Source organism: Pteropus vampyrus, unplaced genomic scaffold (assembly GCF_000151845.1).
Source record: "Pteropus vampyrus isolate Shadow unplaced genomic scaffold, Pvam_2.0 Scaffold9, whole genome shotgun sequence".
Lineage (NCBI taxonomy): Eukaryota > Metazoa > Chordata > Mammalia > Chiroptera > Pteropodidae > Pteropus > Pteropus vampyrus.
In genome coordinates, this window is record NW_011888790.1 from 10,297,543 (window position 1) to 10,322,826 (window position 25,284).

The 25,284-nt window shown below is 36.1% G+C and overlaps 1 protein-coding gene across 2 annotated transcripts in view; it reads left to right on the top strand.

The window, feature by feature from the left end:
* The first annotated feature begins 6,788 nt into the window (after positions 1 to 6,788).
* ZDHHC17 (zinc finger DHHC-type containing 17) overlaps positions 6,789 to 25,284 on the top strand; it is an 80,592-nt gene continuing 62,096 nt past the window's right edge. The window contains exon 1 of one of the 2 annotated variants that reach the window (XM_011374629.2): positions 6,789 to 7,037. In XM_011374629.2, coding sequence (XP_011372931.1) covers positions 6,945 to 7,037 — 93 coding nt within the window. In that variant the 5' untranslated portion in view covers positions 6,789 to 6,944. The remainder of the gene's footprint in view (positions 7,038 to 25,284) is intronic. The other variant, XM_023521077.1, reaches the window with a different exon arrangement.

Sequence of the window (25,284 nt, forward strand, 5' to 3'; positions counted from 1 at the left end):
TTACAGCCAGAGAATGTATATAACATTCTTCAGGTCCCACAATTAAGATAATAGGACTGGGATTCAAACCCAAGTGGTCTGACTAGCCTGGGAAATCTAGATAAAACTATGTTTTGATTTACTAAATTGTTTCCTAAAATAGATAGAGCAGTTGAGCCAACCGTAGATTTCCACCTCTGTTTGATTCTCAGGTGTAAATAAGCCAACGAGAGAAGAGTTACTGGTTCCTGATCTAATAGCCTTAGGGGACATAAACCAATTAGGTTATATCCTTCCAATAATGGACCAGAAGCTTGGGGAAGAGATTAGGGACAGCAATGCTGGGGAACATTATGGAAGTGGCCTGTTCACTATGTAGGTCTACAAGATCCATATTGTCCTAATGAAGCCCTGATATAAAAGTTTACTCTTTTACTATCCTCTTGAATAGGAGCATTGGCAGAGGACCAGCATAGTGAGTGAAGAAACTATTAGCACCATGACTGTCACCTCTTCCAGCCCTAAGTTAAGTATGCCTGAAACATAAGAGCATTCTGCCTTAAAATCAGGATAACAGGAATGTGGATGTCATAACTGGGGCCACTTCCTTCATGTGTCACAATAGCTGAATCGAAGCCCTCTTCTTTAAAAAAACAAAGCATAAAGAACACCTAATTTGTTTCCAGTGTGGGTTTGGGTCGGTAAAGACGTGCAGAATTTAGTCTTGTAGTCCAACAGCCATTCTGAAAAATAAAAATGACATTAACTATATGGCAGCATACTGGAGGCAGGCAGAGAATGGGTGGAGATGTGGAAAATTTGTGGGAGATCACTGAAAACATGTTTTAACTTTTTTATATTTCCCCCTAATTCATAGAGGGCTATCATGTAAAGCTTCTCTCAACTGCTTTCATTGACTAATGGAAGTAATGTAAAAGATTTATTTTCAATAACAATTAACTACATCTCTTCTTAAAGTTGAGATTAATTGTAAGTATTATGTGGATAGTCAATTACAAACAGTTTTCTGGGACTGTTGAATTGTAATAGAAAAGCTAAGTGTATTTGACATTAGATCAAATAAGTAATTTTATGACAATAAGTCATATGCATTCATGATACATAATCGACTAGCATATATCAACATAATAGCTTATTAGCTATTGTCTACATATTTGATTTCAGAGATTGTTGATGCATCATTACTTGTTTGCAAACTACATAATGTGTAGATGTCTACAGACTCCCTGTTACAATCCCATGTAGCCATCATGTTAACTCACTGTAAAGGGTTAACAACCCTGTAAAAGGGAGATATTAACAGTACTTACTTTTTAGGCTGCCTATGAGGATTAAATGAGATCAAGTACACTAAACATTTTAAACACATAGAATGTCTAGCAGTCAGGGCCCCTCCAGGATATAGAATTCCCTCCACATGATCCAAAGGAAGACGTTTTAGTGAAAGTACTATTTACAGTGGTGTGGGGAGGTTCAAGAGAACAAGCAAGGGATGGTGGGCACCCAGAAATGAACAATACTCTAAGGCTGAGGGGACATGGAGAGGAGAGCCAGCTGATAGCTGGAATTGTACAGGAGGGATGGCTAGGTAGTTTTAAGCTGCTAATAAAGATACTTTGTCAAAGCAGAGGGGGATTAGGAAGAAATACTCTGACCAATTTCTTCTGCCAGTGTCTCCCATCTGCCAAAAACCCAACAGCAGCCAACTTGGCTAGCCCAGGAGATGCAGTCCTTGGTGATCAATTTGCTAAAGCACAGGCAGGAAAAAGCAAAGAATGGATTTGGAAGTGGGGCAGGGTGGAGAAGGGGGAATGCAGATTAACCAGCATACTCTGGACTCTGGATCATTTTCTATCTTAAAACAAACATATTATCTGAAGCCAAATAGACAAAGTTGGTCTAATTTTATCATTTTATCTTTTTTCCCCTAGGGGAAATAAATTATGTGGAATTTTGTCATATATAGGGTCATATATGCTTTCCTTTTTTCTTACCTTATAAATATAATTACTTAACAAATAATTATGGAATAACTACTTTGAGAAAGCAATATGCTAAGTATTATGTATAGAATTAATATTCCTGTTCTTGTGGAGATTATCATTTACAAACCACTCATATAAATTAATATTAATTATACAATATAGTAAAAACGAATAGTGTAAATTTTCATTGATGTAAAAGGCGGTAATACTTCTAAAAATGTAGATTTTACATTTCAAATGTTCCTAGATTGAGCAACCTTTTTTGGATCACACACCTGCTTTGAAAATATGATGAAAGCTGTGGATTCTCTCCCCAGAGAAAAAATGTGCATATGCATATAAGAAGGGCTTTTATTGATCATCGTCTTAGTTGAGAGGAGGATCTCAAGCTTGTTCAATTGAGCCTTTCTCAGATACTCCTCCTATCTCCCAACTTCCAGGTGCTCTGGGGATCCCTGTGGGCTTATAGGTGCCCTGGAATATTGCAGAGGTGAGGGTCAAAGGCAAAGAGTAAAACGTAATGGCACCACCTGACATGGCCACAGTTTTGTGTCATTCCCGAGAAACAGTAAAATGATGGAATACTGATGTTTAACAAGATAAATTTGCTCCCTCATACAGAATGAAGGGAGGCCCTGGGTATTGCAAGGCCTCTGATCCACAAATCTCCTGGGCACTCTACAGGCCCTCACAGTGGAATCTTCTCTTCTTCACTGAGTTCATTCTCTCCATATTTCCTGGCAGCAGGACTTTCTTAGACAAGTTCAGATCCAGCAATCCATACTCTTGCTACCTGAACAATCCTCTCTCCCTAGTCCCCCATCCAATATATACATCGTTGTTTCAAATCCTCATTATTTCTCAACAAAGTTCCATTCTCCATCCATTTCTCTTCTCTTCCCTTCCTCTCCTTTTCCCTTTCTCTCTCTTTTCCCAAGAGAAAACGATGACCCAAAGTATTTCACACAGATTCCACTCTCTTCAGTTATGCGCTAGTTTAGTCCTCCAACATTCCTTGGAAAGAAAGAATTTGTATATAACACCTTCCCTACCCCCCCCCCCCCCCCAATAGCAACAAAATCAATGACACATTCTTTCCATAGGAGTAAAGTTTAGGGAAAAAAAGAACCAGTTTTATTAACTTGGGTTGAATGTTTTGATCCTGCTGTATCCATATAAACATACACCTTGCAAATGACTCCAAGGGTTTTATCCTTTACATAAGGTATTATCTATTTGGATATAACAAATTATGCCAAAATCTAGCAGCTAAGAAAAATAAACTTATATTTCACACAATTTTGTGGATCAGAATTCCAGGTGCAGTTTAGGTGGCTGGTTCTGGCTCAGTTGTTCACAAACTTTCAGTCGAGATGTGTGCTGAACTTGACTGAGGCTGGAGAATCATGCTTACTCACATTTGACGCCTCAGTTCCTTGCTATGTGGAACTCTCCATAGAGTTGTATGATTGTCTTCATGATATGCAGCTGGCTTCCCCAGAGCTGGTAATTCAAGAGAGAAGATGGCAGAAGCCACAATGCCTTTTATGACCTGACCTCAAAAGTCACACACAATTTTTCTGCAATATCTTACTGATTACACAGGTCAACCCTATTCAGTGTGGAGTATACTACACAAAGGTGTGAATACCAGGAGATAAGAATCGTTGGGGGCCCTCTTAGAAATTGGTTACCACATGTCAAATTCCATTTATTTCTTTTAATTCTCTGATTTGTTTTTATCTACAGTAATGATTCATACAGAATATGAGTATGAAAATATTGTCCTCACTTCACTCAAAATAGGATTATAGAGTATTGCTATATGTGCTTGCTTTCTTTTGTTAAAATAGCAACCCTTTGCCCCATTCCAGTTCTAAGTGGTCCGTATTTTATTTGGTTCTAGAGTCCACAATTTTAAAGAGACATGGAAATTTATGAAATGACTTATAGGAAAATCTTGCAATTAACAGACTTAGTTTTAATTCTAAGGACTATCACAACTGACAGCACTTAGTTAGGTCAAATAATCTGAGTGGCATCTTAAAAATGATGTGTGTTATGGTTACTAACTCTAACATTTACACAGAATAAATGTTTAATAAATAATTATTAAATGTGCCAAATAATAATTCACTAAAGATAATTACAACAGAAAACATATGGGGTAGAGGCAAGAGTAATAGATGAAGAAAAGCCAGGAGGCTTCTAGAAATGGTTCTGCTATCATTTAGTTCTGTGATTTTAAGTGGCTTTCTCAAATTCCCCAACCATCATTTCCCCACTTGTGAAATGTTGGAGTTGGACTAGAACTGGATGATTTTAATGCTGTCTTTAGATCCAGTAGTCTCTTAAGTTGCAAATGTATCCACATTGGTACATATTTCCCCATTCCTTTCAATCTGTCTGCTTTTAAATCCATTTCACAATTCTCTAACAAGATCCATTTTCTCTTTGTATTTTATTTTCAGCAACTATTCTGTATTCCTCCATAATTCTATGCTCTTCTTTTGCCCATCTGTCCATTGACATATCTGTCCACTGTCTTGTCCGTCCTTTATGGTACTGAATATATTTTCTCCAATCTGGGTGTAGTTAAGAACTCTATACTAGACTCCGATTGTATCTACAGGGTTCATTTTGGTCCATACTGAACCCAGCCCGAGCCTTGACTTTCATATATTTTCCCAAGAATGGCTGCTCTTACTCCTGGTTTCTTTCTTTCTTCATTTAGTAACTATTCATTTCAGTCTTACAACAGTAGGCAAGGCATATATGGACTAGTTGTTTCAACTTTTTTTCACCTACCTTTAGTATTTTTCTCTATGTTTAAGCTGTAGAATTCTCAAAAGTCACAAATAAAATTGTCTGTAGCAGCCAGGCAGGTCATGAAAATGAGTGAAGCAGATCTTTCATGTTTTCCAGATAAACTAGAAATCTAGATTTTAAGGTAGAATCTCCTGATTTATTAAATTTTGGTATCTACTTAAAATATATTTGGAAAATTACCATGTGGGCCAAATGAAACATCTTTGCCGGCCGAATTTGGCCCTGATCCTTCCATTTAGGACCTCTGTGAACCTAGGATCACTAGGAAGGCTCAACATCTTCACTTTTGAAAATTCCTCATCATACTCTTGCTTCAATTTTCCTAATACACGGGCACCCACAAAACGGCCTTTCCTGTTCTCCATGTCTAGTTTCTTCACTTCTCCACAGTTCAATATTTTTGCCCCATTTCCCAAAGTTTCGTTTCCTTTCTCTATTTCCAGTAAATACATAAGGGTAATAAGGGGTAGGATGAAACTTGTGAATATAACTTTTGTCCATGTCTGAAAGCAGTTTGGAGCTCCAAAGGCAGAACTCTAATTCTGTCTAGTTCTGCACCCTGGGTGAAAGAGTTAAAACCAAAATCCTTTTGGGTCAGGACCAAAAGAATGAAAATCAGCTCTGACTGAAATGAGAAAAAGCAGCACTGCTGGGAGTGTAGACACAGATAAAGCCAGCTGCAGTTAACAGAGAACCTTGTTTTCCCCACTGCCATGCAACAGCTGCCAAAATGCCATATTTACTCTCCTTTCAGTGACACTGCTTTCTTACCAACGAAATCCAGGCCTACTTTGCTGTTTTCACTTATTACTGGGTGTACCCAATTACTAAATGGCCCTCTCCTCATTACAGCATCCAATCCCTGGTTAATCCCCCCACTTTTCCTAATCCCGCCTCAGAAACAGCGTCCAATCCAGAACTGATCCCTGCTCTCTTCAGACCCTCCTGACTCTTTTGGCGGGAACTTAAACTTTACAAAAGACACTTCATCTTCCCTTTTCCGGTGGTATCCACACTTCCTCTGGAGCGCCTTTCCTCTTCATTTACAAATGTTGTAAGCGGATTGCAGAATTCTTCCAGGTAGTCTTTGGCTGAGTTGGCTTTAACATGAGACAAGTTAGTGTCAGGATCTCTGCTAAATCTTCCTCTGAGCAGTTCAGACTGACAGTTTTTAATAGCTAAAAACAAAGATAAATGCTTCCTATAATTGTTCCATCAGCACATTGCTAAGAAATCCCCCTCGCCCCACTAATACAGACCTCATATCCATTTAAAAGTGGCTTTACTTATTTTATCTTGTTCTCATTTCAGCGAATTTAGTTTAAACCAATTTTGTTCCGAATTCTTAGGTTGTATTAAAATGTAGTAGATGGGGGTACACGGGCTTTGAGGGCGTATTTTTTTTTACGTGGTTACGGCTCGCTCAAGATCAAGGAAGAAAGGTTGGGATCATTTTTAAAAGGCTTCTCTGGGAGGAAGCTCCAAGCATTATCTGCGTTTTTCTGGACGGCCCCGGGGACATAAATTTCTGGGTGATTTTTGATCGTGGAGGGAGGGGGTGCGTCTTTTGTCTTCAGGAGAGATGCACGTCTAGATTCAAGCCTGAGATTTCAAAACCTTGTACCTGGAGCCGAGTGACGGTTCCGCCTCAGGACTCTTAGAATGGATCCCAGGGGTCCAGGGATGGGACGGTGGGGCTTGTGGACATGGGCTGCCTCGGCTATGTAGCTCCAGAGCTCCGTTTTCGCTGCCGCCCCGCCGCCAGGTTTCCGACGTTAATGACTAAATCGCTCCCCAGCCGCCTTCCCTGGGCGACCAGAGGCGGTTATCTGCCTGGGGCTGGAGACCCGGGACCCGCCCCGGAGCAGCAGCGCCCACGCCCAGAGCCTTCAGCCAGTTTGCCCCGGCGCAGTGCAGCAGAGCGCGCTCCCGCTCGTGGCCGGCCCGGCGCGAGCGCACGCGCACAGGGACCCGCGCCCTCCGAGGGGGAGGGGGCAGAGGGGGCGTCCTGGGGGGAGGGGCAGGAGGAGGAGGAGGCGGTCGCGTCGCCTCCCGCGGGGCTCGCGCTTGCCCTCGCGCTCGCCCTCCGCCTCACCCGAGCCCTGCGAGGGTGAAACGCTTTCTCCCGGCATGCAGCGGGAGGAGGGATTTAATACCAAGATGGCGGACGGCCCGGATGAGTACGATACCGAAGCGGGCTGCGTGCCTCTTCTCCATCCAGAGGTGAGGAACCGCGCCGAGCGCATTCCTCGCCCGGAGGCCCCGGGACCTTTCTTCCTGGGATTCGCGGAGGGCGGTGGCCTACGTGTGTGGGGTAGTGGAACGTGCCGAAGTTGGGAGGCGGGGAAGCAAATCCAGGCCTGAGCGCGGCTGCGAGCGGATAACGGGGGAGGAGATAGCGGGGCGGGCCCGGCCGGGGCGGGCTCTGGGACGCAGTCCCTGGCTGTCCCTGGAAGACAGAGGTGGAAATGTTGATGGTTCTGCCCTGTCGCTGTGCTGCTCGCGGGTACACAGGCTGCAGGGGCCTGTCCTGGTTTGGAACTGCAGCTTAAGCCCCGAGTCTTGCCCCAAGCTTCTCAGGGGCGAGGAGGAAGCGCGTCTGGTTTTGATTTCTTCGCTTTCTTCGCCAGGTTGAAGGACGCTATCTATTCCTCCCAGTTAGCTCACACTGGGACAATGTAGGGTAAGAACACAGTTTCTTGGACAAAGTGATGTCCTTCCAGCTTAAGCCGTAGGCAGCATCTCCGGCACCTTATGTCATCTCCGATTAGAGCGTTTGCCCTTAAGCGTTAATAAAGAGAGGTCAAAACTTTTGGCAATAGACCCACATGCCCATTAGCCCGTCAAAGTACCAATTTTTGTTTTTGGAGCCAGGGAGGACAGTGCAACACGTTTCCCATCACAACATGAGTATCTTCCCATGTAAGTAAACAGTGCCACGCTCCGTGATCAGTCACATTCTTCACTTGCTTACCTCTTCATTTATAGCTGAACTAGTTAGTGCTGGTTCAGGTCTGGAAGCAATTCTTGATGTATTTCTGCTTTTAATGATCTACAGTGATGTGCGGATGGTCAATGGCAAAGCTTCCTAAAGAACTGTAGTTTTTATGAGGTTGAAGGTTGAGGACAATCTGTGTTGTGGGGTGAACAAACATGGAAATCTCTACGTGGCTACTTTGCATTAGAACGATTCTATTTATTTTTGGATTTTGATTTGTAACATGCTTATACTATTTAGTAAAATGAATAAAGAAAAACACTTACTCAAGTTATATATTAATATTCAATTATCTTCCCATTCATCACTTTGATTTATCAAAAACAGATGAGACAGTTCCTTAGGAATATATCTGGGTCCATTTCAGTAGAAAAGGCTACTCTGGATAGCTGAGAAACAGAACTGTACAGTAAGACTAAACATTTTTTTTATCCAAAGTGGCATTTCAAGACTGGCATTGGAGACACACTTTTTTAGTTCACACTAAGGCCCTAAAAATATGTCAAGAAATAGACAAAGTAGTTTTTGGATGATGCATTGAAAATGTCGCCAAGGAATATTTTTATTCATCTATTCCCGTGAAAGTATTTCAAATACTTAAATGTTGATTGTATGTATATTTTAACATTGTGCTCTCTTTATAAACCTTTGCTTTGAGAAATAGTACATTGTTTCATACATTAAGAATAATTTAAACTGATAACAAATACTGAGATTGTTTGGTATAATGGAATGGCCTGCAGGGTTGAAGTTTAGAGACCAGTCTTTAGGTTGGCATTTAATAAAATATTACTAGAAAATTGACTTCCTCATCATTGAAAGTGGAAGTGTTTGTAAATATCTCCCAATTCTTTTTACCCAACGAACACAAGGGCTGATGCATTTGGATGCTTTGAATCTTAAGCTTATAATTACAGGGCTAAGGTCTTTCTGCATTTTTCTTGTGGTTAGTGTTGCATTCACACTTGGTGCAGACTTGGTAGTGTTCTGCTTCCTTGCAGTGCATTATTGGGCAAGCTACTTCTCTGAGTTCTAGCTTCAACATGTGTAATGATGGGATGAAAAATTACTAATAGGCTATTGTGAGGATTAAGTGAGATATGTGTTCTTTTTTTTGTTCTAAAATAATGTCTTCAGTATCCCTTGGAAAGGAACTTATTCTTTGCCTTGGTGAGCAAATAAAATACTAATACTTTTCTTTTTGGAGAAAACAGACTTTTGGTCAGACAGATTTGGGTTCCAATTCAGGATTTGTAGTAATTAGCTAAGTGAACCGAGACAAGTTCTTAATCTCTTAGAGCCTCAGTTTGTTCATTAGAAAATGGAGATATCGCCTACCTAGTTCCCTTGGCTGTAAGGGATTGGGTGAGACTATATGTGGAGGTTTAAGAACTGACACATTATAGGTGCTCAATTAATATTACTTCTCTTTTCCTCTGCTAGAGGAAGGAGGGGGATGTTACACATTTAATTTGGTTTTGGTGAATGGTTTAGACATTTAAGTGAGTTTTAATTTAGTGGAAATAAAAACAGTTTTATTTTACTGTTCATTTTCAGATTTAACACTGTCATGAAAGTAGTTTCTCACTAAATATTTATTGAATAGATGAATTGTTTGTAGGGTGAAGACATTAGCCATTCCTAAATCTTCTGTTAGTATGCAAACTGCTCATTTTAAAAATCTTAGATGAACAACTAACCCTTCTTTTTAGAGGTATTCACTGTCAGAGAACTTTAACTTTTTAATTAATTAAATAATCCATTCTTTCAGTCAGTCATTTAAACATTTGTTTATCTTGTTTGGTCAGACACTGTGCTAGACTCTTGAGACTTTGGGATTTTTGTGGTAAATTCACTGAGGCAATGTAAGATACCGGTTAAGAGCCAAGGCTTTGGTGACAAAATGAGAATCTAGGTTCTGCCACTATCATCATGGTCAAATTACATTTTCTGCATTTGTAAAATTGGGTTAAATAGTCCTACCTTTTAGAGTTACTGTGAGTATTAAAAAAAAAAAATGTTAGAAAGCAGTCATCACAGATCTATACACCTATGTTGCCAAGCAAATCTAACCTACTGAAGTTCTTGACATATAGTGAATACTGGTACTATTTGTTTTCTGATGAAATAGGTGATTGATTATTCATTTGATCATAATGGGAGAAATTAGAGGCCATTAGGAAAAGGATGAACTGATTATTAAAGGATTAGGGTGCTAATCCCAGCTCTGTGACTTCAGGCTAGTGAACATTTAGCTACTCTGTTTCTTTGCTTTTAAGATAAAGAGGCTAAACTAGATGATCTCAAGATTTCCTCAGACTCTTAATGTTCTGATTGTATTTTGTGATTTTTTAAGATTGATAGGTTTGAGCACCTATTTATTAGGTGCATAGCACTATGCTAGGTTATATGGGTGAAAAAAAAAAAAAATAGGATAGCTTCCGCTCTCCAGAAGTTAATGATCTTGTTGGAAAGATATATGCATATGAAACACTTAACAGAATCCAGATAAGTACTGAATTGCATAGTGTAGCCTATAAGCAGTGTCAGATTCCTGTCATCTAGAAAGGTTAGAGGAAAGACTTCAGCTGAGATAGAGACCATATGTTGGTCTACAGGTTCAGCTGACTTGCTATCACCAGTCTTCCATTTCACCCACTAGTACATCCTCAGTAAGCCATCTTAGCCTTTTCTTAGAATGAGGCCACAATACTCCTTTCTGCCGGAGTATTATTTTATGGGCTCTCTATTTCAGCAAGATGTGATTCAGAGCTTTGAACTGAATTGCCTAGATTATCTAGGGCTTTCATCTCTTGCTCGCTTCTTTTTTTCTCAATTTCAAAACTCTTATTATTGCCTTTTCTTTAGTTTCTTATTTTTTTAATGGTCACTTTTTTTTGGCTTTATTTTGTACATATTTATGTCTCATTTTTTAGAATATTGAATTGAGATATTACTCCATCTCTTACCTTTACAGATTTTATAAAATTACTTTTTGAAGCTGTTCTTTATCAAAAGTGATTTTACCTTTTTCCATTATGATTATTTTGCCCTATTGTGTAGAGTTATACATGTGAACACATGTGTAAATTAACTCATTTGCTTTCAGAAAGCAGATGTAAAATTACTTTGGAAATTGTTTTTCACTCTTTCCCTTCAAAGTATATCTTTTTGGTAACCTTTAGGATCTCATGCCTTTTTTTATTCAGCAAAATGCTATAATTTAGTAGTAGTAATTTAGATTTATAAGTATTATATCTTAAGCATATAACCACTGAGTCAGCATATAAAATGAAAATACAATTAATTGGTTATCTCATGGATTGTGGCAAAGCCAAAGTTGAAAATCAGTGACCTATAGAACCAAAAAATTATATTTGATTTGAGAAATGCCATTTTACTGTTTTGATTATTTTATTTTACTCACTATTTTTATTGATTTCGAAAGAATTATCCCAAAAGTATTTATTAAGAGTAGACTTGTGGAGCAGGTAGATGTAAGAGCAGATAGATTAAAAATGTGAGTGCTGGTGTTTGGCTGCTTGAGTTCAAATCCTAGTTTTGTCATTTACTAGCTATGTGATCCTGGGCAAGTTATTGAGCTGTGCCCCAATTTTCCAGACGAAAATGAGGATATATAATAGCCCTACCTCATGCGGTTGTTGTTTAGGCAATTAAATAACCTTTTGACTTGAAATAATAAAACTAGATTTCCTTAAAAATCCTCTTTTCCAGATTTTAAAATTCAGTCTATTCTTTTTCTCCTATTTAAATTGATAAGGTAAAATATAGTTTCATTAATAAAACTCCTTGAAAGGAAGTGAAATAACCCTAGGTATGGATCGGGTTGGAGATAAATTTTCTCTGTATTAAATTTGTGGCAATAGCTGATAAGAGGGCATGTGATGCTGGCTTAATGATGGGCACCTAGGTTTAAATTAAGCCTTTTAAAATAATTTTTTTAATTAAGTTTATTGGGGTAACATTGATTAAGACAATTATATAATTTTCAGGTGTACATTATAGTTTGATATCTGTATATTCTATTTTGTGTCTAAGAGTCCCACTATCATTTGTATTCTAAATCTCTTCTAAAGATTTATTACTGGACCACTTTCTCTTAATTAATGGAGCTTTTTGAGGTACATTTCAGGGAGAATAATGTAGTTCAAGTGCCACATCCAGCAGTCAGTAGTTGTTTGATCATGAACAGATTACTTAAGCTCTCATTACTTCAGCTTTATCTGGAAAACGGGAGAAATAACAATACCTACCTTTTAGGTTTCTTATGAAATTAAAAGAGTTAATATACCATATTTTGTAGATTTTAACATGTATATATTTTATATTTTAACATCTCTGAAAATTTTTTCTTTCGTCTTAACAGTAAGTGGTGCTTGTTGCCTTTGGCCCAGTGGTAGTAGTGATTAGTCGTCACTTTGTGATTATTCCTAATGGCAAGTTTATATACTTGCAGCCCAATTTCAATCTCCAGTCATTTAAGGAATATTTGAGGAAAGAGTATGGTTCCTGGATTTTCCTGAAAACTGTTGATATGTTCTGGTAAGATTAAGAAAATGCTAGCATCAAAGCTCGAAGAGTGTGTGTCAGTGGCTTGGAAGGAAATCCCTGAGAGAGTAGTGACACATTCTTTGAAGAAATGCTTTATGTGTGCTTGGTGGCTCATGAATAATACTGTAATGAGAAACTTGGATATTGACAATCCAGTTTGAAGAATTCTTGTCAGAAGAGGCTGGTTTTGAACATATTTTAGCAATAAAATAACCAATTTATTTTGCTTATATAGCTCTTTTCAGTACATCTAAAGAGTGATATATGGTAAAAACCTGTCTCAATAAGTCTATAAGAAATCTTTTAAATAGTATGAATAAAACTTCTGAGTGATAAAGCATTGTATATAGTTCAGTTGGCAGTGTTTTCTTTCTTAGTGGTACATTCAATAATGGTGCATCTTATAATCAACAGCATCTTTGATTCTTTGAGATCCTGTCTCTGAAGTTTGAAACAGTACTTGGTACATAGTTAGAGATAGCTCTTATTTGTTTTATAACCTTTACTTTCTTTCTGCAGTTCAAGATTATGGGAATGCATGTATACCATTGTTAAACCCGTTTCTACCTTGGAGATTTTATCTCTCTTCACTGTAATTATAAAAATTAATCTCCATTCATAATTTTGTAACTATAATCATGAATAAATTGTACACATGATTTTCTAAGGAAATTTTGCTTTCAGATTGAACACCCAATATAAATTTAAATAGTACAGAAGAGTATATAGTAGAATGTAAAAGGCTATGTAAATGTATGTTTTATATACATTTATTTCTTTGTTTTTGTTACATAAATGTTGTTATACACTGTTATAAAATTTTACCTAAGTGCACTTTGGACATAGTTCCATCTTAATATATAATGATCTTTCCCGGTTTTTATAATGTCTAGACCTGCCCTGTCCAATATAGTAGCCACCAATGACGTGTAGCTATTTAAATTAATTAAAATTAATAAAATAAAAAATTCAGCATTTTACTCATATTAGTAACTTTCAAGTGTTTATTCGCCATATGTGGCTAGTGGCTACTGTTTTAGACAGCATGAAAATATAGAATATGTCCATAATTGCAGAAAGTTCTATTAGATAACACTGGTCTGGACAGTTTTTAAAAAATTCATGTCTTTTAAAAATATTTTTTTACTGCATAACTAATTTTTATTGAGGCATATTATTTGTGATAAATTGCACAAACTTTAAATGTTTAAGTTGATAGTTTTTCTTTAAACTTTTTATTTCAAGATAAAATAAGAAAAAAATGCAGAGAGATCCTATGTACCCTTTACCTAGATTCCCCAGTGGTAATACTTAGCAAAATTGTACTGTAATATCACACCTATGAGATTAATATTGAATCAGTAAAGATATAGAACATTTCCATTACCACAAAGATCCTTGATTTGCCTTTCTATACCCACACTAATCACATCACCCTCGTATACCCATACTATTATCTGTTTTTATGATTTTGCAATTTTAAGAATATTATTTAAATGGAATCATGTAGTGTGTAACCAATGGGATTGGCTATTTTCATTCAGCATAATTCTCTGGAGACTTATCTACGTTGTAGTGTGTATCGGTAGTTCATTACTTTTTATTACTGGGTAATGTCGATATATTACAGTTTGTTTAACCATTTACCCATTGAAGGACATCTGAGTTGTTTCCAGTTTTTGGTTATTATAAAGCTGCTTTAACCATTTGTGTACAAGTCTTTGTGTAGATATAAATTTTTATTTCTCTGGGATAAATGCCCAAGTGCAATTATTGAATCATGTGGTAGTTGTGTGTTAATGTTTTTAAGAAACTGTTGAGCTGTTTTCCAGAGTAGCCGTACATTTTACATTCTAGCCAGGAATATATGAGTGATCTGATCTCCCTATCCTAACCAACATTTGGTGTAGTCAATTTTTAATTTTAGCCCATTTTAATAAATATGTGATGATAAATCATTGCGGTATTAATTTACATTTCCCTAATGGCTAATGATACTGACTATTATTTCATGTGCTTATTTGCCATCTGTATATCCTCTTGGGTGAAATGTCTCTTTCCGTCTGCTAGTTAGTTTGCTAGCACTGCCATAACAAAATACCAGACTGGGTGACTTAAATAATGGAAATTATTTTCTCACAGTTCTGGAGACTACAAGTTCAACCAAGATCAAGGTATTGGCAGGTTTGGTTTCTTCTGAGGTTTAATTCTTTGGCTTACAGGTGGCTGCCCTATTATTGTGTCCTCACATGGTTTTCCCTTTATCTCCAAGTGCCCCTGGTATCTGTGTCCAGATTTTCCCTTCTTTCAAGGACACCAGTCATCCTGGATTGGGGTCCATACTGATGGCCTCATTTTAACTTAACCCCCTCTTTAAAAGGCCTAGCTTCAAATACAGTCAAATTCTGAGGTACTGGGAGTAAGGGCTTTCACTTACGGATACAGCTCATAACGGTATCTTTTGCCAGCTTTTTAAATTGTTTATTTTACTGTTGAGTTCCCTGCCCCCCCTCCCCCCCGCCCACCCTTAGTAAGAAGAGACCATTTGAAATGATTATTGCAAGGGAGGAAAGAACTATTGCAATAGGGAGAGAGAAGCTTTTGCAATGAGAGAATACTCTGACCATAAAATCTACATGTGTCTCAAGCAATTAGGCAAAAAGAGTTTTTCTTTCATAGGGAGAAGTAGACGAGCCTAGACATAATTGGGTGTGAGGAAGCGGGATGACCATGAGTGGTATGGGATGGTAGGTCAGAGAATGTTTTACCCCAAAGCCAGCCTATTTTTAGTAGGGGCTGTTGAGGAGGGCTTGTGTACTGGCTATACTGTTGAGTTTTGAGAGTTTTTTATATATCTCAGACACTAATCTTTTGTTGTGGTTTGCAAATTTGATGAAATCCTGTGTGTGTGTGTGTGTGTGTGTGTGTGTGTGTGTGTGTGTGTGTATGTAGTGCTTTTTGTGTCAAGCTAGATCTCTTTGCCAAAATCCCAAAGATTCCCACCCCCCCCTTTTTTTTTTTACAGTTTGTTTAACATGTAGCATTTAAGTTCCAGGTCAATTTTGAGTTATTTTTTTTAATATAAAATGTGAGAATTAGGTTGAGGTTTTTATTTATTTGCCTATAAGATATTCAACTGCTTCAGCATCATTTGTTGAAAAAGTTATCTTTCCTCCATTGAATTACTTTTACATTGTTGTCAAAAATCAGTTGAGCATATTAGTATTTTTATTTCTGCTTCTGTGTTTTCTTTGAGCTATGTGTCTGTCCCTCAGCTAATACTATACAGTCTTGATTGCTGTTGCTGTATAATAGGTCTTGAAATTTAGTAGACTGCTCTTCCCTAATCTATTTATCTTTCCATGATTATTTTAGCTTTATTAGTTGCCTTCCCATATAAATTTTAGAATAACCTTCTCTATATAAACAAAAAATCTTAATGGGATTTTGATAGGAATTGTATTAAACTCACATAAATGAGGGGAGAATTGACATTTTTACCATCTTAAGTCTTCCAATGTATGAATACGATATGTCTGTCTATTTATTTAGATCTTCTTTCTTTCTTCAATATTTTGCGGTTTTCAGTGAAAAGTACTGTATTTGTTTGTTTACACTAATTTCTATCCTTTCATGCCCACTTAGGCTTCTCTCTAGCAGTTCTCTACTAACATTCCTCCATCATCAGTTTTTGGACCTACTAGATCATTTCTGCTAGCGATCATTTTTCCCATCCTAAAAAAACAAAAATCCAAACCCAAAAGTATATTTTTCTTTGATCTCACTTCACTTCTGTCCACTGCCCTATTTCTTTGTTCTTCTTTACAGTAGCAAACCTCCTCAAAAAATTGTCTGTACTTATGGTTTCCAATTCTTTCCTTCCATCTTTTCTTTAATCAATTTCAGTCTGGTATATGACCCCACCTTATCAAAATAATACGATATATGTATTGCTAAATTTAGTGGTCAACTTGCAGTCCTTATTTTTCTTGACTCATCTACAACATTAATATAGTTGATCATTTCCTATATAACTTTTTTCATTTTGCTTCAGGGAATTGCAGATCAAAAGAAGATATAATTTGGTATCCATCAGATTCCCTCCAAATTAATAAGTCTGGTAAATTTAAGTATAGTAAAAGGAAAACTCATGCATTAATATTGAGAGTATAAATTGATCCTGCCGCCTCAGAAAGCTGTTTAATGATAGTAAGTTGAAAATACTCAGTCTTTTTATCCAGAATTTTCACTGCTAGATCCTTACCCTAGAGAAACTTTTATAGATGAGACCTCTTAAGATTGTTAATTGCAGAATAATATATGGTAGCAAAAAGTCTCTTAGAAGTGGTATGTATATGGTTTATTTATGTAATAGAATATCATCTAGCAGTTGCATTGAATAAACTAGAACTACATGTGTCAGCACAGATAAATCTCAAAAATATAATGTTAAGTGAAAAGTACTTGGTGTGAAAGGATAAGTACTTTATGATATATTATGTATAATAGGATATTATGTGGGACTTTTCTTGTTATCTAAGTATCTAACCATTTTTCCTGGAGCTCAAAGTGAGGATAGTAGCTGACAAAGGATTCCTGTAGTATAAACAGAAGTGTTGAACTTGCTAGGAAATGGTTATGATTTGTCCTAGAACTCTTATTACTTCTAGCCTATACAATGTAAAGAGAGACTTTACTGGGGGGAAGGGTTCTTTGAACAGTTATTTTCCCAGGAGGGAGTGCTATAACTGTTTATATTATCCTCCATGTGGGTTGCAAATGATTCCTGTAGAACACTGGGAGTTTTTGAGAGGGAAAAGATTTCTTTGGCTGAATGCCTGGTAGGTTGCAGAAAATAGTTAGGCCTCCCTGGGATGCTGTCTGAGTGGAGTGTTAGAGAATTCTTGGGAAAGTGTGATATGGGTCCCAGAAGTATTGAAGGCCCAGAAACTGGGGGCTGCTGCTGCTTTACTGGGGAAATGTAAAAGATGAGAGATAGAAGGTAACCTTGCAATGAAGAACCAGAAGCGGGAACTTCCTCTGTGTGTCCAGTGATACTGAGTTAAGGGTTTTTCCTTGGACCAACCAAACACTTTACAGGCTGGATAGGCTAGAGCCATCTTGAAAGAAACTTACCAAAGAGAATTACTTGCTCTGCAGAAGCAACTCCAGGAGTACACCACTGACATAGGGGCTGAGGCGGAGTTTCTATAAGGGGGCTGAAGAATGTCTCTTCTTCACCAAAGAATGTTAGAGAGAGAAGTTTCGTCATAGAAAACCAGAGCTGGACAGTAGTTAAAGTGGTAAAAATGGATATCATTCAGACACTATCACAATAGGAGATAAGAGGCCTTTAGTATACAGCTGGGCTCAATTCCAAATACAACAAGGGCAATTGAAGATTTAAAGCCAACAAGCAGAATGAGGGATCCATGGATGGATAATACTAAGAGGACACATCGAGGATAGGGAGATTTTTGCTAAACCAAGATCCTTGCTGAAGGCAGGCCAGGGTGATCAGCTATCAAGGATGGGAAATTCTCAAAATCCAATTAAGATTTAGTAGGGTTCTTACTAAAACTGAACTGTGCAGTCCCAGTAAGGATGGGGACCAGGGCCGAAACCTAGTTGAGAAGAGAACTCAGAGGAGTCAGACTAAAGTTTGGTTTAAGAGTGTCTTTGTTCTCATGGGATGAATTTCAGAATTCTCAAAATGCCTCATGTGAGAGAGCCAGCAGTTGATATTGCCAGTGATTGGGAGATTTTGATAGCTGAAAGAAAAATTACAACCTTATGTAACATGAACTTTGCCCCTTCTCACTTTTCAACCTTTATTCCCATCCTGTGGTAGGCCGAATAATGACTCCCCAAAGATATCGAGTCTTAATATCTGGAACTTGTGTTACCTTATAAAGGAAAAAGATTCTATGCAGGGATGATAAAATTAACAGTCTTGAGATGGGGAGATGATCCTGGATATCCCGGTGAACCTTAAATGCAATCACATGTATTATAAAGGGAGGCAGATGGGGATTTAAACACACACACACAGAGAAGGCGGCTATATGAAGCAGACCAGAGGAATTTGAAGGTGCTGGCCTTGAGTATTGGAGTGATGTTGTCACAAGCCAAGAATGCCAGAAGTCTACCAGAGCTGGAAGATGCAAAGAATGACTTCTCCCTTAGAGCCTCCTGAGGGAGCATGGCCCTACTCATACCTTGGGATATTGATGTTAATTTTGAACTTCTGACCTCCAGAACTATAAGATATAAATTCCTGTTGTGATAATCTATTACAGCAGCAATAGGAAGCTAACATATACCATCGTGCAGTACTATAATAATTTGTTTATATAGCAATGGGAATACATAACAGGACAGTTAATTCTACCCGAGGGAAACAAGGAAGGCTATGGTGATACCTGAATTGTGAATTGAAAGATTTGTAAAAGTTTGCGAAACCTGAGATGGAGTATGCCTTCTGAGTAAAATAGCTAACATGAGCAAAAAAATACTGAGGTTTTTAAAGTACAGACCTTTGTGGAATGGCTGGTGTACGTGAACATGTTGGATGCTTAGAAGGAAATAGTGGATACTACAGCTGGAAAAAGTAAATTGGGACCAGTCACGTGATTTTGTAGGGTTGCTGAAATTTTCTCGGTTTACCCCATCTGCATGATTTTAAGGCTTTTAAGCAGAGGAGTGATTGGTAGCAGCTATGTGAACAGCAGTGTGTTGAGAGGATATTTAAAGGCAAAACTGAAAAGGTCTGATAGGTATTTGTTTTGAGAAAAGAAGTACTAAGACTCTGTAGCCAATTAATTATATGCAAGATTTTGGGAGATTGAGTCAAGGCTGAATGAGTTTTCAGCTTGGACATTTGATAGTTGGAAATACCGTTTAGTAAATAGTACAGAAAGAAGGAAGAATATATTGTGGAGGTGGTGAGGAGGAAAAAATTATTAAATGGTCTTTTAAAGTTACATATCTTATCTGATTTCCTTGCTCAAAATGCCATGATTGATTCTTGCTGTCTTCTGAACTAGATGCCATTGTTTGTTCTCAATTGAAGATGGGATTTGTGCATTTTTTATTTTAGGATTTTCAGTGTTTCTCTTTGCCATCTACATTTGCATTTTGGTAATTAAATTTAAATTTAAATAATTTACATGTGCATTTGATCCATACAGCTAAAATAAAACAACTTACAACTCCTAAAAGGTACTTCCTCAGAATTTTTCAGACATAGGACATTTTGTGTCTGCCTCTGCTTTCTGGGACTTCGTTGGAATTGCGACCAGGACGTGAGTTAGGGCTGCTAGTAAGAATTGGCTGTGTGTTTGAAGGGCAGAAGGCGGGAAAGGTGTCTTCTATAATCAGTCTAACTAGGAGGTATATTAAAAGAATGCTAGTCAGACGCCTATAGTTGGAGGATAAAATTGGAAATTAATCTCGCGAAATATGAAATTGGACATTTCATATTGTGGTGGTGAAGTGGGCATTTATATCCAAATGCAGTGTTATTCATTCTTTGGAATGTATTTGAATAAGGACTGTTTAACAGCTTTACATATAATGGAGAAACAATGAAAGCATTGCCTTTTTAAAATAGAGAAAACATAAAGAAATAAGGATGTACTGTCATTACTATTTTTTTCCAATATTACAGTTGCTGTTTTTGCCAATATCATGGAAATGAATTATATTTATAATCCCACCAACAATAGATAATTATTTACAGGAGATTTAATTATATTTTTAGACAATTCTAAGAGATCATAGGAAGATCAGAGATTATATTTTTACATGTGTCCAGCTACAAGATAAATCTGAACATTAGTAGTATTCTCATATACTAGTTATAACCAGCTCTAAAATACAATGAAAATGGTTTATGTAGATCTCCATCTACATAGTACTGACCAAAATAATTCTTAAGAGTTGTCATATAAGTCAGGATAAACTAGGTTTTGTTGCAGTAGTTTAAATGTTAGTGGTTCAGTACACATGCATTGTGGATTAGGTAATGGCTGCTCTTGGACCCAGACTGATCATCTCCTCTCTGGAACATTTGCCAGTTTCTATGGCAGAGAGAAAGAGAGAGTGAGGAATTGCATATTGGCTATTAAAACCTATTCTCTGAAATTGACACGTCTTTTTTATTTGTACTCTATTGGTTAAAAAAAAAAGTCACTTGGACACACTTAACTTTCAAGGGACCAAGGACTATCCTACCATGTGCTTAGGAAGAGAGCTGGAAATATTTCATGAGTAGCACTAATGATTACCGTACTGTTTAAGTATAAAAGCCAAGACCAAAAAAGCCCAAGAAGATTAATGTATGTCACTATTAAAAATATATTCCTTGAAGTAAATTGAAAGCTTAAATAATTCTAAAAATGGAACAAAATAGTATTTAGATTAGTATGAAACAGGTTACTATCTAACCTATATATATGTTTGGTTCAAATATATTAAATTTCAGGACTCAGAATAAAATGGCCAAAGGATAAGAACAGGAAATTCTCTAAAAAAGAAATAGGAAAATTAAAGTTGAAATTTCTATTTAAATTAGGGAAGAATTTAAAAGTAATACTTAGTGCCAGTGAGTTTATGGAAAAACATTAATTATATATTGTTGGTGGTATTATAAATATAATTTCTGTGCAAAACAATTTAGATATTGTATCAAGAACCATAAAAACGTTCATACCCTTTAAGAATTCCTCTCCAGGAAGTTTACTCCAGTAAAAAAGAAATGTTAAATGAGTTCAAGAGGTATTTTTTAGTGAGGAAAAGTCCATTCTTTTTATTTCACTTAAAGGCACTAATATGCCATGCTGTGTGCATGCTAAGCACTGGAAGTACACAAATGATTAAAATAGGGTTCTTGCCCTATGATAGTTTACAGTTTAATGGTGAAGAGAATGTTAGGAGAAGACATAAAAGAGGAATGCCTAAGAAATAACATGAGTTTAGTTAAATTTAAGAATAAGCTAAATGTTCAGTGATTGGCAAGTGTTACAGTATGTTTCAGTATATCAGTTTAATTAAATATTTTGCAACAGTTAAAACACAGTACTTACACAAATTATGTGTAATGGCAAAATATAAAAGGGAAGAATATAAAAATATGAGTACTGTGATTACAGGTTACATAAAAATATATAAACATTTAGGCAAATAAAGATTGTATAGCAGTGTTGAAAGAAATTTGTAAAATTAGGTTAAGTTAAAAAAAACACTTTCTCCTGAAAACACATAATTCCAGTCTAATAATGAAAAAAAACCCCATCAGACAAATCCTAGTTGAGGATCATTCTACAGAATACCTGACTAGTTTTTTAAACAGAAGCGCAAAAACAAAGTCTGAGAAACTGTCATAACCAAAAAGAGCTTAGCAAGCCATGACAGCTTAGTAATGCAATATCCTAGATGGGATCCTGGAACAGAAAAAGGATATTATGTAAAAATAGGAAATGTGAATAAAGTATATACTTCGGTTAATAATAATGTATCAATATTGGTTCATTAATTGTAACAAATATACCATACTAATGTTAGATATTAATAATAATAGAGGAAACTGGGTATGTGGAATATGAGAACTCTGCATTGTTTTTGTGAATCATGAACTGTATTAAAAAATAGTTTATTTTTAACAAGATAGGAGAGGGAGAAAATACCATATGGATATTTGTTCATCAAATGTCTGTAGAAAGAAAAAAGTATGTCATATTTATGTATATTGTTACAGATATATATGTACATGCGGATTAATGCTATAACGAATTGAAGTGAAAAGAACGAAATGAAGTGAAAACTAGTTTTTAAAGAAGGTAGTAGGTAACGAACATTTTTATAGTCTAAAATTTGTTGGAAGTGAACAATGTTAATTTGATAGTTTTGACTGTGGTGGTTAAAAACAGCCTCAAGTCGGACTGTTTGTTAGAAGCAACACTGATAATACTCTTTGCTTAAAAAATATAATGTTATTAATTTCAAGTACTCTTAGCCAAGGATCAGGTGCCACAACATAATACATAATATGAAGAGACCAGTTGCTTACTGAAAAAAAAAAAAAAATGTCGAAATCTTTCTATTACATAACCACATCTTTTTTTTTTTGTCCAGTCTCCCTTAAAGAAGGTGCATAGGTTAGTAAAGGATTCTGTCTTGAGTTTAGTGCCATCTACTGGCACTGTTAACTAAATACAATTTTAAAGTTGTTTTATAATTTTCTGTGGCTACTGGTTTTCCTTGTTTTCATTGTTCACTTGGTTAGATATGTTTTATGCTTATTCTTCCTTTTCATTATATGTAATCAATGCTACTTTTTAAAAAATTATAGTATCCCTAGAATTTGAGTGTCATTAAATATTTATGTTAAAATGTATCTGATATTTAATAGCAGTTTTGTAATTTAAAAATGTTATCTACACATTATAAGATATATTTATTTATAGTTTTTTAGTTTTGTTTTTAAAGTTTAAAAATTACAGTTATTCCTAGACCTAGTGATGGTGATGGTTATCTTGATAGATAGTGTTGACATTTGTCACACTGACAGGGTACTAGTTCTAGTTAGATGAACCAGCTTCCATTCTGTTTAAAAGTGAGAAAAATAATTTAAGTTCTGTATTGTAATTTTTTTTTTAGTAATAAAACAGCTTGGAGATTTGATTAAACATCATTTCTTCTACTTTTTAGTGACAATAATTCTCCCTCTCTAAAATTATTCTAGGGATAGCTTTAAAGCTGTCTTTAAAAACATCAGATTACTTTTACTAAAAAGTAAAAAATAAAAACCTTATAGATGAGATAAAACAGATACTGGTGTAGGTTTAATAAAAAAATGTTACTAGAAAAATTAGTGATTTTTAATACATTTGGAAGATCACATTTGGCAATGTCAGTGAGACAAAATGGAGTGTAGAGAAACAGAATACGATTTAATCATGTACAGTAAGTGAGGTCTCTGGGGATAAAAATGAAATTAAAATGTGTGAAAACATTACAATAATAAGCTTTAAATAGAAATTTATTTTTTGTTTTATGAATATTTTTATTTGCCTGTTAGTAAAAAAAAAAGAATAGCAGTTTGCCCTAGGAGATTTCCAAATTGAAATAGTTTTTAAAGTTAATACTTTTTTTGGACCTCATGTCGTCTTTATTTAAATAGGTTTTAACTTGTTGTTGGAAGGTTTTTTTCCCTCCAGTTACAGTTGACACTCAATATTATATTCATTTCAGGTATACAGCATAGTAGTTAGACATTTATATAACTTACGAAGTGATCTCCCAATAAATCTAGTACTCACTTGGCACATGCATAGTTATTACAGGATTGTTGACTATATTTTCTATGCTGTCCTTTACATCCCTACGACTATTTTGTAACTGCCAGTTTGTATTTCTTGATCCCTTGGCAGGTTCTTGTTTCTAATATTTGACTTAATTTTCTTACCAACTTTGTCCTCCCACTCTGGACTGTAAAGTCCTTGAGGGCAAGAGACAATATTTGGTGTATGTTTGCACTGCTGTTCCCAGCCACATTGGAGCCTGGTGCAAATGGAAAAATCAGCAATACTGGTGCTGCCTATATTTAAAATGCTGATGTTTGGGATTTTTTTTTTTTGCATCGGTTTTGATTTTTAAAAGATAACCCATTAAACTGTTTTTAAATCTTGATTATTACATTTTTTGGCACCCTCTTAAACTTTGTACTGACCTCACACTGTCCTGGCTTGGGGTCCCAGTAGATTGGGGAGTGCTTTATGTATAGTGGCCTCTCGATAACGTGTTTTGTTAGATATAGTGTTATTGTATTCTGCTTGTAAACTACAACCAGTTTTTATTTTCCTTCAAGTATCAAGTCAGAATTGAAAGTTTAAAAAATTATTTTCCTGGTGGTAGGGGAGAATAAAAGAAAATTTAGAAAGAAGGAAGTGTTATTGGCCTAAAAAGTATCTTTCTTCACTTTGCTACACTGACTATATAGGGCATGGAGAAATTGAGAACTGTAATTCAGTAGAAAAATTAAGTACAAAGGTTTAAAAATATTAAATGGGTAAGTCTTATGTAGTGTTTTGTTCCATCAGTTATTCAGAATGTTGCACACACCCAAAATACTATACCTGCTTATGTTCATATTTAACCAGTTCTATTTTAATGGAGTCGAAAAACAATCTCAAAAAATCACTTAGTAAACTATATACATTATATGTGTTGTGAATCTTAGCTTAAGATGGATGTCTCTTTTGCTAAAGTGGATCAATGATTATTACTGGGGTATTTTAATATTGTCTATAGCATTTTCATAAGGAACTAAGCATTTATTTGTTGAAAGGTTTATATACTAAGCAGAAATTGCTTCCGTGAAACTAAAATTTCTTGTCCTTGAAAATATTCAGATTGATAGTCTTCTAAATTTATGGCTCAAAGAAATTAATTTGGAATTTCCCACACAAATCGAATGGCTAGAGTGATCTAAAGATAATAGCCTTTTTCCTCCAATAAAATACTATTAAATTTGGATTATTAAATTTCAGTGGCCAAGAGAACATGAATTCTTTTAAGGATTTAATTCTTTCCAAATACCTCATTATGCTTTATCCATTTGTTTATATTTACATTTATATGTGTGTGAGGAGAAAGAGGGAGAGAGGAGGAGAGATAGAGAGAAACAGCATGTGCGAGAAAGTGAGAGCATGCGAGCTTGGATGCACACGCACTGGAGGGGTGGGGAATCAGAATCATAGAAATTTGAATGAATGATATTAGAGCTGAACATGCTCAATTTTTCTGTTTACGTATAAAAGAAATATGATTGTATCTTAGTGCTACGTTATGTTGAGGAAGTGGAATATGCATAGGAAATTTTGTATTAAATAGAAAATT